The sequence below is a fragment of the Artibeus jamaicensis genome, unplaced genomic scaffold, assembly GCF_021234435.1.
Source record: "Artibeus jamaicensis isolate MK-2021 breed Jamaican fruit bat unplaced genomic scaffold, CSHL_Jam_final scaffold_1019, whole genome shotgun sequence".
Taxonomy (NCBI): Eukaryota; Metazoa; Chordata; class Mammalia; order Chiroptera; family Phyllostomidae; genus Artibeus; species Artibeus jamaicensis.
The window spans coordinates 34,477,405-34,492,569 of record NW_026522025.1 but is presented as its reverse complement, the minus strand read 5'-3'; the positions used below and the strand labels follow the sequence as shown (position 1 = coordinate 34,492,569).

The 15,165-nt window shown below is 41.5% G+C and overlaps 1 protein-coding gene across 1 annotated transcript in view; it reads right to left on the bottom strand.

Moving 5' to 3' along the window:
* Nucleotides 1-991: 991 nt before the first annotated feature.
* Nucleotides 992-15,165, bottom strand: part of LRRC8B (leucine rich repeat containing 8 VRAC subunit B) — an 82,476-nt gene continuing 68,302 nt past the window's right edge. The window contains exons 4-5 of the mRNA XM_037154395.2: nt 12,055-14,218; nt 992-4,414 (exon numbers count right to left, since the gene is read on the bottom strand). Coding sequence (XP_037010290.1) covers nt 4,142-4,414; nt 12,055-14,193 — 2,412 coding nt within the window. The 5' untranslated portion in view covers nt 14,194-14,218 and the 3' untranslated portion in view covers nt 992-4,141. The remainder of the gene's footprint in view (nt 4,415-12,054; nt 14,219-15,165) is intronic.

The following is a 15,165-nucleotide window of genomic DNA, read 5'->3' as shown; positions in this document are numbered from 1 at the left end:
ATTGGCCCATTATTTCACAGAGAGTGAAACATTTGAAGATTTAAAAATATTTAAACATAAATATTTAGTATCATACACAACACATATGCACAGACACATCCATTCTAATTCTATGCCCCTTTGTGATTTTTAAATTGCACCATCTCTGTTAGAGATAATATATAACATGCAGGAGGCATTCATAATTGTTTTTCTCAGCAGTACTGTATTATTACACAAGTCAAATGCAAAACTTAAATATGAATTAAATTCAACTGGAAGCCATCTCAACTCAGTACTTCAGCTTGTATTTTCTATGTTAATGTTTTAGTGTTGATGAAATTGCGTAAAAATATGTTTGAGAGAATGCAGTCCATTTCCTAAAGTACTTAGTAGGTAGTTCCCAGAGGATACGGAAGCAATGGACCAGCAACAGGAAGAAAGCAGTTACATAGGACTACAGTTTTTCCACTGCTTCGGCTTTCACATCCGGCTGGAATGGGAAATAATCATGCTCAGGGTATTTTGCAACAGTTTTGTGTATACAATGTTTTCATAATTCAAACCAGGATACAATATAACTCTTGCCCTCTCCCACCAGCCTTCCTCTTGTTTCCAGGAAAAACAAAAAACAAAAAAAAACCCAGCCACTTTCTTATGCAATATGCAGTTCCTGAAAACGGACTTACAGTTATATTCTTGTGCTTTGGGGAGGGATGGGGGATGCTGGACCAGCTCTAACTACTCAGGGACGGGTAAAGTGGAACTACTCAATTAGGCATAATTCTAGGCTCTGGCCTCCCCCCAAGGAAACACATGCTCAAGTATCACTGCAAGTTCTCTAGCACAAGTATATTCTGTTACTGCACAAGTGCTGATCAAATTTAAAGGAGGTGGGTGAGTGGAGAGAGATGACCAAATGCCTTATGCGGATAGGACAATGGTAAGAGAACAAAGATGGAAAGGGCATTTTATTAAAACTACAAGGAAATAAAGCTATAAATCCACAGAATAACTGTTTGATTATTTTAATAGTTTCTGAACCCATGGATATTATGCAGTGTTTTAATTAAACATACAAAATTTGAATCATGAAACACTTTAAGAACAAATACAAATATTTCCACTATCAAACAACGTTGTGCAGATAACAGGCTGCAGCCCCGCTCAGCACACGCCTGAACCACGTGTGCCATGGAGCTGGATTCCGAGGGTCTCTATTCACCCTGTTTCACACAAACGTTTGTTAAGTGACCATGAAATATGCTGAAGTCTGAAGGGAAAAAAACAAGACAGGATGAAGAATGAAAACACAGTGTCTACGTACCACAGAGAACGTACCCCGATGGAGGCTGGGGAAAGAACACTACTTACCGGAAATGCTCCAGACCGCCTAGGTTCTCAGACTCAGGCTGAGTGTTCAGTTTTCTTTTAAATATAACCAAGGGAATAGAACGCTCCATAGTTACAAGTAACGAATAAAAAGGAGTATCTTATCATTAACCTCTTGCAACCCTGGGAGAAACACGAACCCATCCGAAACTAATAAGCTATGTTTTGCATGCATGGGGTGTGTGTGTGCATCTGCCTGTGTGCGTGTAAATGAACCCACCCCACTGCTAGCACAGGCCATCGGCTTTGTTCTGAGTAACACCCACATCTATTTTGTTTTGGAAAATGCACTGCCATCATTGGAAATCAAATACCAACTAACTTTCACAAGTGAACAAACTTCATTTTTCTTCATTTAAAATCCTCTTAAAAGAATATGAACACTTATGATATGATCTGCTCCTGCCCCAACAATGTGGTAAAGGTGGCATCAAACTCATGCTGAGTGTCAAGTGGTGGCCTCAGAGTTCATCCCATCAGTGCCCTGTCACTTCCAAAGCTACCTAAAGACTGGTGTGTCAGACGTCATGACATAAAAAAGAAATCTAAAAACTTTGGCATCAAGAACAGAACTTGCACTGGTTACTATATATACCCTTGTGTTTGGAGACACACTTATAATACTCATTATTGATCCTGATAGCAGCCTGTGTCCAGAAATTCAGAGAGGTGATAAGGAAGGTTTAGCCAATGACTTCTGCATGTGAACAAAACCAACGACTAGCCATGGTGAACTTCTAGATTGTCATGGTAACAATGTAAAATTTGTTTTGAACGCTCGTTCAGAAAAAATGGGGTGAAGTTTTTCAGGTGCATTAATGGCTAATTATTTGTCCAAAAGCATTTAAGTTCCAAGAACATTTAAATACCTCTCCATGTATCACGGTCACGTCCAAAACTTAAGATAATCCTACCTAACAATGGAAGGAATACACATCTATCGTGAAACATTCCAATGACCACCAACTCACATAGCAACCCCCACCCCCTGCCCTCAGATACAGTTTTCCGAAGTCCTAAAAGAAAGTTTCATCAGTTATGCCTGGGTCCCTGAGAACTTGAATGTTTTGACTAAAGGCAAGTTTTGGTAAGAATTACATTTTTACACCATTTCTTCTCATTTAGAATAAACAATAAGGTTTAGGTAGCCTTTGGTGTCTTATTTTTTTTATAGCTCATATTATTCCAATTTCATTTGATGCGAACAATTCTTTTCTCTGAGATTTAGTCCAGGGGTGTGTGACAGGTGAGCAAAGCTACACTGTGTTATAAAGACTCACTTTCATCTTTTTGGAATGGGCAAAGCAAGAAAAACAGCGTACATCACAGTTCTTTTTACCCACAGTGTTTTCCAGTTTTGTCTCGGGCGCTTAACAGATTGCCTCATAGTTACACCCAGACTCAGGCGGCATCATTACGCCCAGACCCATTAGAGAAAAACACAGTAAAAACGTACATTTCCCCAAAATGAGTCAGTTCATTTTCACTTTACAACAATGCATGATAAAAGGCCAAACACAAAAGCTCTTTTTTGAAAAGGAGCAAAATGTATTCCAGAAAAGTTCAACAAAGGCGTGAGATAAATTCCAGTTAAATAGATCTATTTCCTTGTGATCTTAAGAACTCATCTTAAACTCTGAATAGAGGCGGTTCTTATAATTGTATCTATAGATCACACAGATGGAGAAGAAAGTAAAGTTTTTGCTTTAACTCAATTTCTACAAGGTATTTTGAAGTCAGTGTTAAAGATCGAAATCTCTACCTCTCCTCTCCATCGGTCTCTGAAGTAGTGAAGAACTGCACCCGTACAACAGCACAGCCACGGGGAAGAGAGAGGCAGATGATGTGGCCGTCCTCTTAGAAGGAAACCCCTCCATGTGTCAGGGCCTGAAACACAGGCTTTTGTGATCCAAAAGTAACCAGTCACAGAGCACAAAGAACACTGTGGAGAATGCACACAAGTATGAGAATCATAAGCAGCCAACACAAGAGTATTCATAGTAAATCCTTAGAGCAATGCATGTGTTCTTCGTACCGTACAAAAACTATTCCTGCAGGTTTGGGATCCATGAGTGAACAATAAAAATACTTGTTTTACATTTAATATAAAAACATACTAGCAAATAAAAAAGGATTTGATGTTTCATGAGAAGAAATTTCAGAGACTACATGAATCTTCGGGATGTCCCAAGGGCGACAAACCCTACGTACCCTGCTCTTCTCCTACGCAAAGGCCAACAGCAGGCACTTTCCCAGGGCTCATCGCTGTTCAGAGAGAACCAGATGCAGGAGGACTGGAGCGAGCTGGGACAGGAAGTAAGAAGCCAAGACGGGACTCGGCCAAGCACAAGGCACCCTGCCTAAAAATAACTAAGAACATAAATCGAAGACAGCGCTGAGTGTACATCAAGAAAATTTATATGAGTTTATGATCTAGGTGATAAACATCCAAACGAAGTCAGTTACAACAAGTGTGCAAATAAGTAATGGGGACTGGGGAGGGAGAAGACAGAATAATCTTCAAGGTAATAACTGCAAAGTAGAGGTTCAATAACTTCATGTTCCCCATTCCACTCTCGAAGTGTACTTCTTACAAGTCAGTAAGTAAAAGAAAGATCAATTTGTTCACAAAACTCAGTTAGTTCCGTGTTAACGTTTTTTACCTGCTTGATTTAGGGCCTGACACCGAGTTGCTTTAATAACACATTTGGTTATAGTGAGTCATAATTATCCCCCATTTTTTAATCTTTATAAGTTAGGACATTTTAGGTCAGCATTTATCCAAGCACGACTGCAACCGCTCAGCCACGGGCAGAGGAAGAGTGTTGAGCAAATTCTCCTCGACAATCAGGCAGCTCCGCTTTAGGGACTGACAGGCTTCCAGTTCAGGAGGGAGAGTTTCCAGGTAGTTACCGACGAGCTCCAGGTGAGTAAGGTTCGGCAGCTCACCCACGTGAGGGGACAAGCTCACCAGGCTATTTTTCCCCAAAAGTAAACACTGCAGCTTTTTGCACTGAAACAGCCCATCTGGCAGCATCTCAATCTAGAAAGTGGGGAGGAAAAAAGGAGCCAGTAAAACTAGTTTTGATGGCCTATTATACAATACATTTACTTATTATGCCTACCTCTCCCTTTCTCCCAAAACAGTCCTTGAAGTTGACATGGAACAATGATGATAAATTTGAAGTAGATGCAAATACAAAGGAAAAGTACGCACATCCATCATGAAGTCAGAATCGACACTACCATAAAGTTCTAAATCGTTGTGATATATAGGTGGGCAACAAATTTGGCTCTAAACACTCTCATAAGCAATTCTCAAAGAAAAGCTAATCAGTTACATACTCATTTTCCCTAAGATAAAAAACAAACCAGTAACTCAGGAGAATCATAATTATTCTTGAGCCGTGGATCAGAAATAAATTGCTCCCAAGAGTCCTCGTAAAGAGTTTACTGTCTTATGTAATGAACAGCAGCCTGAACAGGATGCTGAGATCAGATATGAGGCTGTTTTCTTAGGGTTTCACAGTAGAGACTGAAAATGTCATTCTGTTTTAAAAAAAGTTGGCAGAAGCAAAGACAAGATCTGATAATGTACACATGTGCATCTCAATGCCTTCTACATACACACTCGTGAGGACTTATTTACCCTTCTTCCTGCTTTCTAGATGGTTCAATTAAATCATATAACAGAGAAATAATTTTAAATTTGATAAATGGGCTGCAATTCGATCAACTCCTAGAGCCACTCCGCGGAACTGCTCCCCCATCTGGTGGGCAGGTTGCATGTGAATTTCTATGGGAGCCACTGCGTGTTTATGCAGTAGGGTTTATTATGGAAAGACGTCCAGAGGAGAGTTGAGCATGCTCAATGCCCTCAACTCAGCACGCCACCGAGAGGAGAGTTTGGGCTGGGCAGAGCTGGATAGCACACACCTCACCCCATAATATGCCACGTATTTATACAGGTGGGGACAGGGCATCTTTCTTATGAGGAGGCAGTGTGGCTCTTGGTTCGGAAAGTGGCCGTGTTCGAAACAGGGATGAAAGAGCACTCCAGGGGAGCTCGGTCTGCTCTTCTGATGGGCTGGGGCAGCCCCTCGGAGACTTGCTTTCTGCTGGGACTTCTAGGGCTGTCAGAACGGTCTCCAAAAGGATAAACATTCTCTGTAAAAACTAAAGAATGGCCCTATTGCATTAAAAAATGCTCATCACGTTGGAATCCCCCATCACCCACACATACACTCAGTACTGGATAGCTTTGATAATAATCTAATGATCACCATTGCTAAGATCAGCATTCAATATAGCTCATCACTGCACATCAAAATACTAGGTATAAGCAACGAGAAAACATCTACTCTTATTTTATTCCCTTCTCAAGAATGCAAATGCAACAAACATACATATGTAGGTTTCATAGCAGAGAGAGGAGACTGAAGAAATGCAACCCCTCTGGTCAGAGACACTGGCAACCGGGAAGCAGGGTCGGTGACATATACGGAGAGGAAACAGTCCTGTGCAATGTGCTCAGGGTTGATAGTGCCTGCCGGTGCCCAGGCAATGACTTAGGCAAACTGGCTGAAAAGGGAGGAAGCTTGGCTTATCTGCATTTGTAAATGTGTGCTGAGAGCCCCATTTTCTGCTTAAGCGTTAGGCATAAAGTGCTGAGCAAGGCAAATGGGTCCTTAAGAACCACAGTCTAATGCAGGGTTTCTCAGCCTTGGCTCTGCTGATCTGGACTGGTAGTTTTTTGTGTGGTGGGCGCCCTGTGCACCGTAGGATGTTTAGCAGCATCCCTGGCCTCCACCTACTAGATGCTGGTGCCAACCAAAAACGCCTGCAGGCAATTGTCTCCTGGGGGGCAAAGCTGCCCCCATTTGAGAAGCACTGGTCTAATGGGAAAGAAAAATATTAAACAATTACACAATTAGTCTGTAATGGGTGTTATGAAGAAGAGAGCCCTAACCAGAGGTGCATCAGGGTACCCCACATCTCCCTTCCTCCGTCTGCTTCCAGACTCTGCTAACTCCCACTGATTGCCTAGTGGGTGACTCACACCCGAGGCCACTGCCCTCACTCTCCTTCTGTCCGGCTCCCAGCACCACCACCATCTCACTGATCTTCTTTCAAATCCCTGACTTTGTGATTCAGTGACTTCTCAGCCCCCAGCACCGGAAGGGGATGTCACAGGGCAATGCGACTGGGCCTCTGGGGCCCCACTGTCAACATGTCTCTGCTGCTGCTGTCAGAGTGAGTCAAGGGCTGTGGTCGGCAGAACCACTGAGTGCCAGGTGTCCACGTCAGGGGCTTTTTCTCAGCATCGGCACACCTTCCTAAAGCACAAAGACCTTACCTCACCTGCTTGAATTCAGTTTTGCTAAAGCAGCCTGGGAAGCTGTGTTACAGACTCAAGACAATCTTGATACTCAGCAATTTTATCCTGAAAAATGTACTTACGCCTTTAAAAACGGTTTGCCCCAAAGCTTACAAGAACGCCACACACTTTTTGTCTGGGCCAATAAATTTTATTTTAAAATGTTTGTATAGTATTTATTAATGCTGAACTCATTTAGCAAATTCTTTCTTAGACTTTATAATACATGAGCCAGAAAGAAAAGAACTACCTGGTAGATCACTGATTTCTTTTAAAAAATCAAAAGAAATATTTATAAACTTAAACAGGTAGATGATAAAGTTCGTAAACAGAATGGTTCTACAGACTGAATATACTATAAACTATAAAATAAACAACAACAAAAACTAATGGTTACAACACCACTCACTCCGTACTCTCGAGTTCTCTGGCAACCAAACGTCTTTGACAAAATGTACTGATGCTCCCAAAACACCCAAAGAGGGCGACTCTCTTCCTATACCTACAGCCAGCACTGACGAGGAAATGATCCACTGCTCCCCAGAGGCTGGGACCTTACTTCGCAGTCCTTCTCAGTGTGAGATTCCCTTTGTTTTCTGGCCATTGACACATGCTGTCTCACTCAGGACATGCCAACCAAATACATAAAATCCAATCATTTCAAGAAGCCAAGTGGAATATTTCCATTTCTGAGCCCTGATGTCAGAAACAACGGCCCTGCCACAGAAATAATCTGCATTATACCACATTAATGTGTGAGGTAATGAGGAACTTCCGCATTATCCACCTTCTGGCTAGAAGTCTAAGTTAATAAAAGAAATGCATTCAAGTCAGAAGACCTAGCTGTAAACTGGACTGGTTTTTAAGATTTGAGCGAAGCTGTTAAATCCCCTCCCCTCCCCTTCCCTGGGCTGCACCACGTCCCGTGATCAAAATCCAATCACACTTTGGCCCCGGGACCGAGATGGATGCCCCCTCCTCTCCCATCTAACGCACACCCCTCTCACCCCGTAACACCATTTGGACTGAGGCAGCTAACACGAACTAGAAAGAGCTCTAAGTAGGAGCTGAAACACTTGGGTTCCGTCCCAGATTCATCACTAGGAATCTTCAGATCTCAGTTCAAATTACTCTACGATGAGTCTCAGCTTCAGTTTCAGTAAAAGGAGGGCAGTGGACTAGAACACTAGTCCAGAGGCTGGATAGTAAATATTTTAGGTTTCATGGGCCTATTCAGCAAATCTGAAAATTATGTAGGTGCTTACATAAAAAGAGAGAAAAAAATTTTCATACATATTTAAGTGATGAAAATTCAAAACATAACAATTGAACATCATTTTTAATAATATAAGCCCACTAATGAAAACAATTTATTCACAGAATGAAATTTGAATTTCATATAATTTTTATGTGACAAATATTGAAATTATTCTTTTGACTTTTTTACCCCCAACCATTTAAAAAATTTAAAAGCCATTCTTAGCCCTTGCCAGTGTGGCTCAGAGGATTGAGAGCTGGCCTGCAAACCAAAGGGTCACTGGTTCGATTCCCGGTCAGGGCACATGCCTGGGTTGCGTGGGTCAGGTCCCCAGTTGGGGGTGTGTGAGAGGCAACCACACATTGGTATTTCTCTCCCTCTTTCTCTAAAAACACAATATTGTTTCTCAATAAACACAATATTTAAAAAAACCCCAAACGTTCTTAGCCCAGGCTGTGGGTAGGTTTTGCTCCCAGGTTGCAGTTTGTGGACCTCTGGCCCGCGGTACTCCTTTCAGACACGAGTCTTTGTCTCTGTTTTAGATCTGTATTCCTAACTGCAAATCACAGCTGACTAGACCTTTTCATGGGGTTTTGTTTCTTGACGATTCTCTCCCAAGTCGTGTGTATGCACAACCAGAGCCTCATTTGAAGCTACCAGCAGTTCAAGCTAACTAGAATTTTCAAGATCATGTCTTACCACAGCCACTACCCAATGAATCAAACATGGACTTGACTTGCAGACCTCAATGCAATCTCCATTCCGACCACCTTGCTAAGTGCTCTCACTTCTTATTGCACCTGGGCGTGCGTGTTGCAGGCCTCTGTGCATGACGTCTTTTTGTATTTCCTGCATCCAGTGTTCACAGGATGTGTTCCATACTCCTCCCAAGAGTTACTATGAAAAACAGTGTCTTGCTCAAATAAGTTTGGCAAATGTTGCGTACCCCCCCCCTTATTGAAGAAGCATAATACACACTCATATTTTAAGGCTCTGAAGAATCCTGCTATCAAAATAGAAAAAGAAGTGATAAAATGATAAAAAGGAATGCTTAATGCTTTTGTGATTAACACCTATTACTATCTTGTGGAAGGAACCCTGCAGTGTCCCTGATTGAATGTGTATAATCTGGGGAACGGCCCAACAGCTTTGATATCTAGAGAACGCCCTAACTCATCCTGGTGGGACTCCCGAAAGGAAGGAGAATCCTCTTCCCACCAGAGGAACCGACACCAGATTCTTGTGTTCCCAGCTGCCTTACGGCTTGAGTGTGACCCTTCATAACTCTGCCAATCTGGCGCTCAGACTTGGACTTTGAACTGGTGCCAGTGTCACAAGGCAGCACAAACCATGAAGAACCTATTCTCTGGAAGGGCAAGGGCCGCAGTAGCCGCAGAATCAAGTTGTCGGGGCAGCACTGGTGCCCAGCGTGGGTCAGCGGCTGGGATCTCCACCATGTCGCTTTAGTGCCCTGATCGAGGCTGGGCTCCTTTGTGCGATCTTCCTCTGTGCTTGTTTTCCGAGCATAATTCTTCAGCCTTTTCAGTGATAAGAACTACACAACCTCTTTTCAAAAAATTGTCTTTTCTGCTTAACTTCAGAGTAGTTGTTGCCTCCATCTAGGAATCTGATATACGGCTCAAGGCTTTAGCAGAGGCTTTAAAACATCTTTTGTCAAAGATCTTTACCAACTTCCATTCCAAATGGATCAGTCAACTCACATTTCTGAGCATATGCATGTCTAAATATCTATGCATCGAATTTGTTTTATTTTCTAAATATTTGGTCTACCTCAAAGAATTATGAGAATCTCAGGGTTAGAAGGAATCTTGAAATTAGCTAAGTCCCTACATGAAACGTGAAGTCTCTGATTTCCTTTAAAAACATTCCTATGGTGGTTGACAATCTATATCTGCATAGTCTTATTAACAAGAAATTCTCTTTCCCTTCTCAAATGTTCATTCAATCTTTAGACTGCTTTTTGGGGAAGATGAGAAATTGGCTTGTCCCAGTTCTAATACTCATGCTTTTTTTTTGTCTTCCAAATTTTTGAAGACAGATTTGTAGACTATCCTCTGCCCTTTCTCTATCCAATTCTTCCCATCATTGGGCTAGCCTGTTCCATCAGAGAGGTAGATCACTGTGGTTGCTGTCTTCTGAGTTCCAGTTGCTCTGTATCTTTATTAAGTAAGTCTTTTACTTAATAGAGTAATGGATGATACCATTGTCATGGTCATCATTATGGTTCTCAGTGATAGCCTATCAGACTTTTGAGACAATCCAGACAAACATATCATTCTACTTTGGCCATAAACTGCCTTCAGCATAAAATTATTCATGTGCTATCAAACATCCTCTCTTATCCAAAATAGGATTGTGTCCGATACCCTAATTTCTTGTTCAGACACGGTCAACAAGTCAGTACATTTGATGTCAAAAGTACTAATAATCTTAAGGTTTCATTACATTAAACTGGAAGAATATTAACATGTTTATACATGTAAATAATTCATAACCAGCTAACAATGTAATCAGCTGTGACTTTCAAAACTTCATGTTGTGATTTAACTGTATGACAACTTGATGAAACTAATGCCTCTCAAAATATTTATACTATTATAGATTTAACAATAAAAATATAACAAAAATACTAGTAGTAATCAGTTGCATAATTAAATGATACTAATGACAAATCTCTAGACCCGTAGTCTTCCAAGTATGGTCACAAACCAGCAGCATCCGCCTCATCTGGGACTATTTAAAACTGCAAACTCTTAGAATCCTACACCAGACCTACTGAATCAGAAACTCTGGGAGTGGGGCCCAGTGCTCTGGGCTGGAACAAGCCCTTCAGGTAATTCTGATATGCATTGCTAACTCTAGATCAACCCTAAAAGAGTTTAAAAACCTCATAATCCTTTAGAACCTGGAGATTTCTCATTTATCTTATGGGCTGCAGCCTTTTACATATGTGTAGTCTTTGAGTTCTAAAACTCAGCATGGATTTTGCTCTCTTTCCTATACTTTCTGGCATTTCTCTAACAATCCATTGTTTTCAAAATTAATGCCTGGTGATTAATATATTTATTAGCCAATGATATGCTCATAGCTATACTTAGTATGAGATGTGAATTATAATCGGTCTGGGAGATAACACATTTGTGGGTAGGGTAGAAGACAACAGCTCTCATTTTCAACTAAAAGATCCCTCTCATCCTTTGGCAGACCTGGGTTCCGACAGGTATTTTTTGCTTCTTCCCATATGGACATGGTCATCACTCTCCTGCCCTGTCGGCTAGCATGAATTTTTTCCCCTCTTCCTTCATTTTAACCTAGGAAACCACTCATTTATTCTTTTTTTTTGTGTTTCAAAGATGTTAAGTTTTCCTTAACTTGGCTTTACTGTTGCAAATTATGGTTCATTTTTAAAGCTTGGATGCTGGAAAAAGCTTCTAAGAAGCCCTAGTGCTGCATTACAGAACCAGGCCTTTCATTTTGAATCGCCTTTCCAGATACGCATGGAGACTTCAAATCTCTTACTGCATCACAAAAAAGATGTATGAATAACTCATGATCACAGTATTTTTCACAAAAATTTCTGCTCCTATGACAGATTTGGAAGGCTGGAAAGTTTTATAAAACTTTCTAAGCATAATAGTTAAGACCTTTCCAAAATGAAAAGTAAGTTCTGTCATAACTAACTAGTTTAAAATAGTTCAACTGTAATGTTTATATAAAATATGGAGAAAGAGAATAAAGAGAACATATGTTGAGCAATTACCACGTGTCAGGAATTGTGCCAAGTGCTTACTTATATAGTTTTTCATAAAATCTCTACAACAACTTATAAGTTAGATAAAAAACTTCTGCTTGGTGTTTTGGTAATTTGTCCATGGTTGTCTGTCTACTAAGTGGCAGACGGTCAGACCATTCTCAGAGGATGCTTAGCATGATTTGAAGTACATTTTCTTTACCTACATCACACAGCACGACAGCAGATACTCAAAAGACTGGCTGACTGAATAAAGGGAAGAATGGATTTACTTACATTGTTGTTGGTCACAGCAAAGTACTGCAAATTACTCAAATATTGGATTTCTTCTGGAATGAAGGTCAGGTGGTTATAGCTTAGATCCAAATAATGTAGTTTGGTGCATAGAAAAAGCTGCAGGGGTAGATTCTCAATATTATTATGGTCCAAAAACAGCTGCTCCAGATTAGATAATGCCCCAATTTGGGCAGGAATATAAGCAATGTTATTGTGCCACAGTTTTAAGCAGGAAAGATTTTGGAGATGCTGAAAGCTAATGACCTCTTCCACAGTTTTAAGGTTATTTTCTTTTAGGTCTAACTCATGCAAATTGTTCAGACTGAAAATGGAGTGTGGAATGCGTTCGAGGTCACAGCTGATCAGCTCTAAACTTTTCAGATTGACCATCTTTTTCAGGTTGTTCAATACAACCAGTTTGCTTCCCTCGTTATTGAGGGACAGCTTCTGCAGGGAAGGCAGGAGGTCTGTAATGACTTGTGGGATCCGGGACAGGCTGCTCTTCAAGTAGAGGGTCCTGAGGTTTTTTAAGTCCTGAAAGCCCTCCATCTGCATGGTGCTCAGCTGCTCGGGTAGGACACAACCCGACAGATAAAGTTCCTTGAGATTCTTCAGGTGAAATACCCAGCGTGGAATTTTCCCCATTTCAGTAAATTTCAGGCGGAGAATTTTTAAATTCTCCTCTAGAAAGGCCAGGGCAGGGTGGTCGACCACCAGAGACGAATGGTACACATGAAGCTCCCTGAGGTTGACCAGCTGTGAGACTGAGGAGGGCAGCTTGACCTCAGGAATCAGCTCCAGGCTGAGCACTTCGATTTCGGTTAGCTCGAACACATTGTCTGGAAGACCGTTTAGCATGAAGAGATGCAGCTCTATCTTGTCCTGGGAATTTTTCACCAGCTTGCTTTTCAGTTTCTCAACTGTCCACTCGTTATTGAGGTTGATCTGTTTCAGTTTGTTCTCGCTGACCTCTGACAGGAATATGGAGAAGCGTTTGGAATAAAGAGGATCGTACTGATCAGCCAGATGGAGGATGAAAGCGAAGTCATTCTTGACGTCAGGTATGTCACTGTATTTGCTTTTTTCTCTCAGTGCCTCAAAGGAATATTGCTTCAGGGAGCTTCTCAGCATCCACCACAAGCTGTAGGAGGAGGTGAGGCCATAAAGGATAACCAAAATGACATAAAACGAAGCCAGGACCTTAAATATTTCTGCCAAGGAATAGACACACTGGTACCGCTTATATCCTGTAAAAGCCTGCACATCAATGGAACAGTCAATTTCAAGGGTGATATAGGTTAAAAAATATGGAACATAAGTTATGATGAGGACAAACAAAATGACCTTGACTATTATCTGCTTCAGATAAATCCTGTAAATGATATCTTTCTGCTCCACGTGCATACGGAACCTTTTCACTTTTTCAAAGATGGCTTTGGCCTGTTCGCCCTCCTTCTTGTCCAGGACACTGGAAGTTGGGCTTTCTATGCCAGCTGACTCCAAGCCAGGCTGCGGGTAGGGCAATGACTGCTTATTGGCATCAACATCAGCTGAACACCCTGAGGATGAAAGCAAAACCTTGGACTTGGAGAGTGTCAGGGGCCTCACCGACTGCTCAGCCACGGTCTCTGACAGGGCGCGGGTGGTCCATGGGGAATCAAAGCATTTGTGAAGGATGGCCACAAAATGCTCAAGCCTGGAACTGGTGCTGGGGTAGTGAAGCCAGAAGTTGCTGCAGGCTGCAAAGATCAGCGTGTGCAAGAGCACCAGGTAGGGAAAAAACTTTGCGAACCAGTGGAGCTGTTTTTCATAGCAGACGGCGTCGATGTAGGAGTACTGCTGTCGGTGGAGGTCGTTTTGGATCCTGAGGGGGAGCGGAAGCGGTGTCCCAGGGTCAGAGGACGTGTTCACACTGGCTTTCAGGATGTGCCAAGGCACAGTGCAGTGATTGTCGAATTCCACCTTACACGGAAGACAGCACAGAACCCTGCTTTGCGTGAGCTGGAGTGCTCCGGCCAGCACGGCCACCAGCAGCATGACCAGGGTGATGTAATACCAGAAGACGTCCCACCACGGTTTTAGGATATGATAAGATGACTGGGCGTCTGCTAAACATTTTAGCTCTGTTAGTGTAATCATGACTTCCCCTGTAGGAGTACAGAAACTGGAAGGGAAAAATAGAAGAAAAACCACTGAAGTAAGAGTATCCAAAATAAGCACTTGACTCTAATGCTTGTTCGTACATAATCTACCTAAGTAGGATTTAGCTCAAGGGCAAAACCTTGAAGGCAGGATTGATCAAGGAGTATAGACGTCTCCAGGTTTCATGTGAAAATGTGCACTGTATGTGCACTGAAAAGTAGCTTAGATGGGATATCATTTGGTAATAACTCAACTGGGGCAGGACATGAAGCAACTCTTTCGTTTTCTCCTGGATTTTGACTCCAGGCTAAGCTATTAACAACTAGAATCCAAATTTTCTTCAACTGACACTGGGAAAACTTGTTATCAGGCTACTTGTTCCGAGTTACATTTCACAACAAGCTCTTCCCACATCCCACCCCCACGCCTGGAGCACTGGTTGTAGCCTAAGACTTGCACTGCAGTCACTACAAGGAACCTCTGCCCAGCAAGCACTGCTCTGTAAAATGACCCCAAGGGATGTGCCAGTTCTAATTTCAAAACAATATGTAATATAATTTATCATCTCCTTTCCCCCAGAATCTTGCTTTATAACTTAAGTTTATGTCCAACTTAGAGGATTTAAGAGCTTACAAACAACAGTAATGGCTTAAAAAGGGATTGGGAATAAAAATCCAGAACAACATTTTACTATGGAGACTCATGTTTGATGTTGTCATGGCAAAATACTAATAGAAGAATTGATTAAGGGCAGAGTCTATTATTAAATTATTTTGCCTTCAGAAAAGCAAAATAAATTTTGCATATTCCTATTTAAAAGTATTCAATGTTCCTTATATAAATGATTTATGTAACATTCAGAAAGAAACATTACATAAAACATTTAAAAAATAATAAAAATTTAAAAATTGTTTAAAGAAGCGTTAGTAAAATCCAGACCACCTTTAAGATGGCATAGAGTAAGCAGAT